Source organism: Canis lupus, chromosome 25, assembly GCF_003254725.2.
Source record: "Canis lupus dingo isolate Sandy chromosome 25, ASM325472v2, whole genome shotgun sequence".
Classification (NCBI taxonomy): domain Eukaryota; kingdom Metazoa; phylum Chordata; class Mammalia; order Carnivora; family Canidae; genus Canis; species Canis lupus.
In genome coordinates this window covers 499,148-505,147 of record NC_064267.1, presented here as the reverse complement: position 1 = coordinate 505,147, position 6,000 = coordinate 499,148, and the positions used below count along the sequence as shown (strand labels likewise).

The window sequence follows — 6,000 nt, the reverse complement described above, 5'->3', positions numbered from 1 at the left end:
TTTAAAATAAAGATTTATTTATTATTCATGAGACACATAGGCAGAGGGAGAAGCAGGCTCCTCGCAGAGAGCCCAATGCAGGACTCAATCCCAGATCCTCGGATCACGACCTGAGCCAAAGGCAGGCGCCAACTGCTGAGCCACCCAGGCGTCCCAGCATTATATACTTTTAAGCAATTTTACATTTATACCATTCAAATCAGATGTAATAACACAGTATAGGAAAATTTTTAGTAAATTATTTTATTTAGTTATAATACCCATCTCCAACAGCTTGAAATAACAATTTCCATGGTCTTCAATTGAACTCTATGCCATTTTCTTTTAGAATGTCTTGTTTTTCATTAAAATAATTTCTAAACCACTCTATGTGTTCAATCTTCTGTTTAACACTCAGGTATGGGTTTTTGGAAAGGCCACAGGTCACCAGTTCCATGAAGTGGCGAATTGGTCCTTGCTTTGGAAAATCTTTCAGGTGTATATCCAGAAATATATGTTCATGAAATTCCGAACCCTCATCATCAAAACCTAGGAAATGAGATAAAAATCCATTATAATTTTGGTGTATAACCTCTACCATAAAATTAACATTGATGAGTATTGCAGTTAAAGCCATGAACCTTGGAGTTAGACCTAGGTTTGCCCACCAATTTAACAACCGTGTGACTGGGCAAATTAACTTCTCTGAGCAACAGTTTTGGGGAATAAAATGAAGATTAAAAAAGAACCTTCTTGTGGGGTTTCTGTAAAGATTACATAGACACACAGCTTATACAACTCTTTTATAACTCTTAGCATATTATACATGTTCAAAGTGTAGCAGCAGCTACTGCTAATGAAAACTTAAAATCTAAAGCAACCACTAAGAACACTTTACAAACTATACTAAAAAAATTTACATAAATAAAACAAAATAGAATCCTAAAACATGTTCAAGCAGAGCACATGAGGCCGCCCCAAAAAGGGGAATGAGAAATGGAGAAAATGAACAGAAAACAAGTAATGAAATAGGAGACTTAAGTCCTAACAAATCAATAATTACTTCAAATGTAAATGATCTAAATACATTGATCAGGGCAGCCTGGGTGGCTCAGCGGTTTAGCGCCGCCTTCAGCCCAGGGCCTGATCCTGGAGACCCTGGATCGATTCCCACGTCGGGCTCCCTGCATGGAGCCTGCTTCTCCCTCTGCCTGTGTCTCTGCCTCTCTCTCTCTCAAGAATAAATAAATAAAATCTTTAAAAAAAATAAATACACTGATCAAAAGATACAGATTGCAGAGTAGGTATAAAAAAATGCATCCAACTATATGCTTTCTATAAGATACTCACTTCGAACACAACATACATAGGTAGTTTGAAAAGAAAAAGATGGAGAAAAATGTATCTTAACATTAAATTTTTAAAAAAAGGAAGCATGAGGGCAGACCCAGTGGCGCAGCGGTTTAGCCCGCCTGCAGCCCAGGGCATGATCCTGGAGACCCTGGATAGAGTCCCACATCAGGCTCTCTGTATGATGCCTGCTTCTCCCTCTGCCTGTGTCTCTGCCTCTCTCTCTATGAATAAATAAATAAAATCTTAAAAAAAATAAAAATAAAAAAAGGAAGCATGAGTGGTTATATGATTATCAGACAAAAGAGACTTCAGAGCAAAGAAAATTACTAGGGAGAAAGAAAAACATTACATAACAAAAGGCTCAAGGGTCAATCCACAAAGAGTGAATTACATATGCACTAAACAACAGAGTTTCTAAATACATGAAAGAAAATATGATAGAAATAAAGGAGAAATAGAAAAGCTGACAGTTATAGTGGGGATTTCAACAGTCTACTGTCAGTAACTTTGAGAACTATGAGGTAGAAAATTAGCCAGGATAAAGCAGCTCCGAACAACATCAACAAACATTATCAAACTGATGTCTACAGAACCCTCCACCAAACTATTTCAGAATACGAATTCTTTTCAAGCATTCACGGAACATTCACCTGGCTGGACCACATGCGGGGTTACAAACTACAAGACATTTAAAATAACTGGAGTGATACACAGTACATTCTCAGATCATAATGGAATCCAACTAGAAATCAGTAACAGAAAGACAATAGGAAACAGTTAAAAATTAAATATACTTAAAAATAATTCATAGGTCTAGCTGAAATCTCAAAGATAATTCAGAAAACACTCAGAATTGAATGAAAAATGAAAACAAAACAAATCAAAATCAGTGGGACAAGACTAAAGCAGTGCTAAGAGGTATACATGTAGCACTAAATGAATACTTAAGAGCAAAAATCTCAAATCAATAATCTACGTTCCCACCTCAAGAACCTAGCAAAGGAGCAAAATAATCCTAAAGCAAGAAAAATGAAGGAGGGTGGCTCAACAGTTGAGTGTCTGCCTTCAGCCCAGGGCGTGATCCTGGAGTCCCAGGATCAAGTCCCATATCTTGCTCCCTGCCTGAAGCCTGCTTCTCCCTCTGTCTGTGTCTCTGCCTCTCTCTCTCTCATGAATGAATAAATAAATAAATAAATAAAATCTTAAAAAAAAAAAGAAAGAAAAAGGAAGGAAATAATAAAGAAAACATCCAAAATCAGTAAAATTGAAAACAGAAAAATAGAGACAAAGCAACAAAACCAATACTAGTTCTTCAAAAAAAAAAGAATCAGTAAAATTGATAAATTTCTATTAAGTCTGATAAAGAAAAGAGGAGAGGAGTGACACAAATGAAAAGGAAGTTATTGCTATAAAAACTGAAATCATTAGGGATAAGGGAATACCACAAACAAGTAGCTCAACAACTTAAAAAAATGGACAACTTAAAAAAAATGCACTAAAGGACCAAAATTCAAGCCAAAATAAAATAGATTACTTGAATAGTCTCATAACTATTAAAGAAAAGGAATTTGTAGTTTAAAAGGTCTCAAAAGGGGATCCCTGGGTGGCTCAGTGGTTTAGTGCCTGCCTTTGGCCCAGGGTGTGATCCTGGAGACCCAGGATTGAGTCCCGCATCAGGCTCCCTGCACAGAGCCTGCTTCTCCCTCTGCCTGTGTCTCTGGAGCTTCTCTCTCTCTCTGTCTCTCATGAATAAGTAAATAAAATCTTTAAAAAAATAAAAATAAAGGTCTCAAAAAAGAAATTCCTCAGCCCACATGGCTTCAACTGAGAATTTTATTTAACACTGAAAGAAAAACTAACACCAGCTTTACACAATCTCTTCCAGAAAGTAAATACTCCTAACTCATTTTATAAGGCCAGTATTACCTTGTTATCAAACCAAAGACACAACCACAAAACAAATAAATGAACTGAGAGAGAGTTACAAACCATTATCTCTAATGAACTTGGAGGCAGAAACTTTTAACGAAATTAGCAAACAAACCAACAATTAATAAAGAGATTTATATACCAAGATTAAGTGGGAATTAAAACAGCTATGCAGGGCGGTTTAACATTTGGAAATCAATGTAATCCATCATATCAAAGGGTTAAAGAAGGAATGTCCTATGACACAACACCCCCCCCCTTTTATTTTTTTAAATTTTTATTTATTTATGATAGTCACACAGAGAGAGAGAGAGAGAAGCAGAGACATAGGCAGAGGGAGAAGCAGGCTCCATGCACCGGGAGCCCGATGTGGGATTCGATCCTGGGTCTCCAGGATCGCGCCCTGGGCCAAAGGCAGGCGCTAAATCACTGCGCCACCCAGGGATCCCCCCCCCCCTTTTTTTAAAGATTTTATTGATTTATTTGAGAAAGCACAAGGGGGAAGGACAGAGGGAGAAGGAGAAGTAGACTCCCCGCTGAGCAGGAAGCCTGACATGGGGCTCAATTCCAGGACCCTGGGATCATGACCTGAGCCAAAGGCAGATGTTTAACCAACTAAGGCACCCAGGCACCCCACAACACCTATTTTTTTAAAGATGTTATTTCTTTATTCATGAGAGACACACAGAGAGAGAGAGAGAGAGAGAGGCAGAGACACAGGAGGCAGAGGGAGAAGCAGGCTCCATGCAGGGAGCCCAACGTGGGACTTGATCCCAGGTCTCTAGGATCATGCCCTGGGCTGAAGGCGGCGCTAAACCCGGGCTGCTCCACAACACCTATTTTTGATAAAAATTCTCACCAAATTAAAAAAAATAATAAATTAAAAAAAAAAGAAAAACTACTTCAACTTGATAAAGAGCATCTACAAAAAAATCTATATAGCTAATATCATACTTCATGGTGAAAGATTAAAGGCTTTTTCCCTAAGTTCCTAGACAACAAAGTCAGCTCTTTCACTTTTACTCAACACAGTACTAAAAGTTTAGCCACCGCAATAAGGGAGAAAGCAAAGGCATATAGATGGCAAAGAAAGAAATAGAACCATTCCTATTTATATATGACATGTTTGTCTACATAGAAAATCCCCAAGAATCTACTAAAGAACCCCTCCTAGAGCTAGTCAACATCAACACAAAAAAAATCAGTCACATTTCTAATTACATTTAAATTGGAAGACTCAACATATTAAGATATTAATTCTCTCCAAACTGATCTATTATGTTGAATATACTTCCTATCAAAATCTCAGGAAAGTGCCACTGACAAGTTTATTCTAAATTTATATGGAAAGGCACAAGACCTAGAATATTACAACAATCTTGAAAGAGAAGAATAAAATAGGACCAATAATGCTAAGATTGACTGAAATAGCTACAATAATCAAAAGTGTGGTATTAGCAGGAACGCCTGGGTAGCTTAGTCAGTTAAGCATCTGCCTTTGGCTCAGGTCCTGGTTTTGATTTCAGAGTCCCCGGATCAAGCCCTGTGTCAGGCTCCCTCTGCCCCTCCCACCCCAGTTTCTGCACTCTCTCTCTCTCTCTCAAATAAATAAATGAAATCTTAAAAAAATAAAAAAAGCACTTGGTATTAGCAGAGGGACAGACACACAGATTGACAGAACAGAAGAGAGGGCCCAGGAATAGACCCTATTATGGATTGAACTATAACCCCTCAAAATTGATAGGCTGAGGTCCTAATCCCCAATGTGACTATATTTAGAGATAGGACATTTAAGGAGGTAATTAAGGTTAAATGAAGTTGTAACAATTGAGCCCTGATCGAATAGGATAGACTGGTGTCCTTATAAGAAGAGCAAGAAATATGAAGAGTGCCCACAGAGAAAAGATTGCATGAAGAGACAAAGAGAAGACAAACATCTACAAACCAAGAAAAGAGGCCTCAGGAGAAATAAAACCTGCCGGCACCCTGATTTTGGACTTCCAGCCTCCAGAAATATGAGAAAATAAATCTGTTATTTTAAGCCACCCAATCTCCGCTATTTTATTATGGCAGCCCTGGTAGAGTAATATAGACAAATATAGACAAACACAAATGTGCCCAATTTTTTAAAAATAAATTTATTTTTTATTGGTGTTCAATTTGTCAACATACAGAGTAACACCCAGTGCTCATCCCGTCAAGTGCCCACCTCAGTGCCTGCCACCCAGTCACCCCCACCCCCCGCCCTCCTCCCCTTCCACCACCCCTAGTTCGTTTCCCAGAGTTAGGAGTCTTTGATGTTCTGTCTCCCTTTCTGATATTTCCCACTTATTTTTTCTCCTTTCCCCTTTATTCCCTTTTCACTATTTTTTATATTCCCCAAATGAATGAGACCATATAATGTTTGTCCTTCTCCGATGGACTTATTTCACTCAGAATAATACCCTCCAGTTCCATCCACATCGAAACAAATGGTGGGTATTTGTCGTTTCTAATGTGCCCAATTTTTTTAAACAAAGGTGCAAAGACAATTTAATGATAAAAGGATAGTCTTTTCAACAAATTGTGCTAGAGGAACTGGATATCTACTGACACACACACAAAGAACCTCAACCTAAATGTCATACCTCATACAAATTAACCCCAAATGGATCATAAATTTAAAACTATAAATCTTATAGAAAAAAATATAGGGGGGAGAGGTGCTTGGCTGGCTTAGTCAGTAGAGCGTGTGACTCT

At 38.1% G+C, this 6,000-nt stretch overlaps 1 protein-coding gene across 4 annotated transcripts in view; it reads right to left on the bottom strand.

The window, feature by feature from the left end:
- Positions 1 to 227: 227 nt before the first annotated feature.
- The window catches only part of MRPS31 (mitochondrial ribosomal protein S31), a 34,162-nt gene continuing 28,389 nt past the window's right edge, over positions 228 to 6,000 (bottom strand). For all 4 annotated transcript variants that reach the window (XM_035718672.2, XM_049101065.1, XM_035718693.2 and 1 more), the window contains one exon: positions 228 to 528. In XM_035718672.2, the coding sequence (XP_035574565.1) occupies positions 299 to 528 (230 nt within the window). In that variant the 3' untranslated portion in view covers positions 228 to 298. The remainder of the gene's footprint in view (positions 529 to 6,000) is intronic.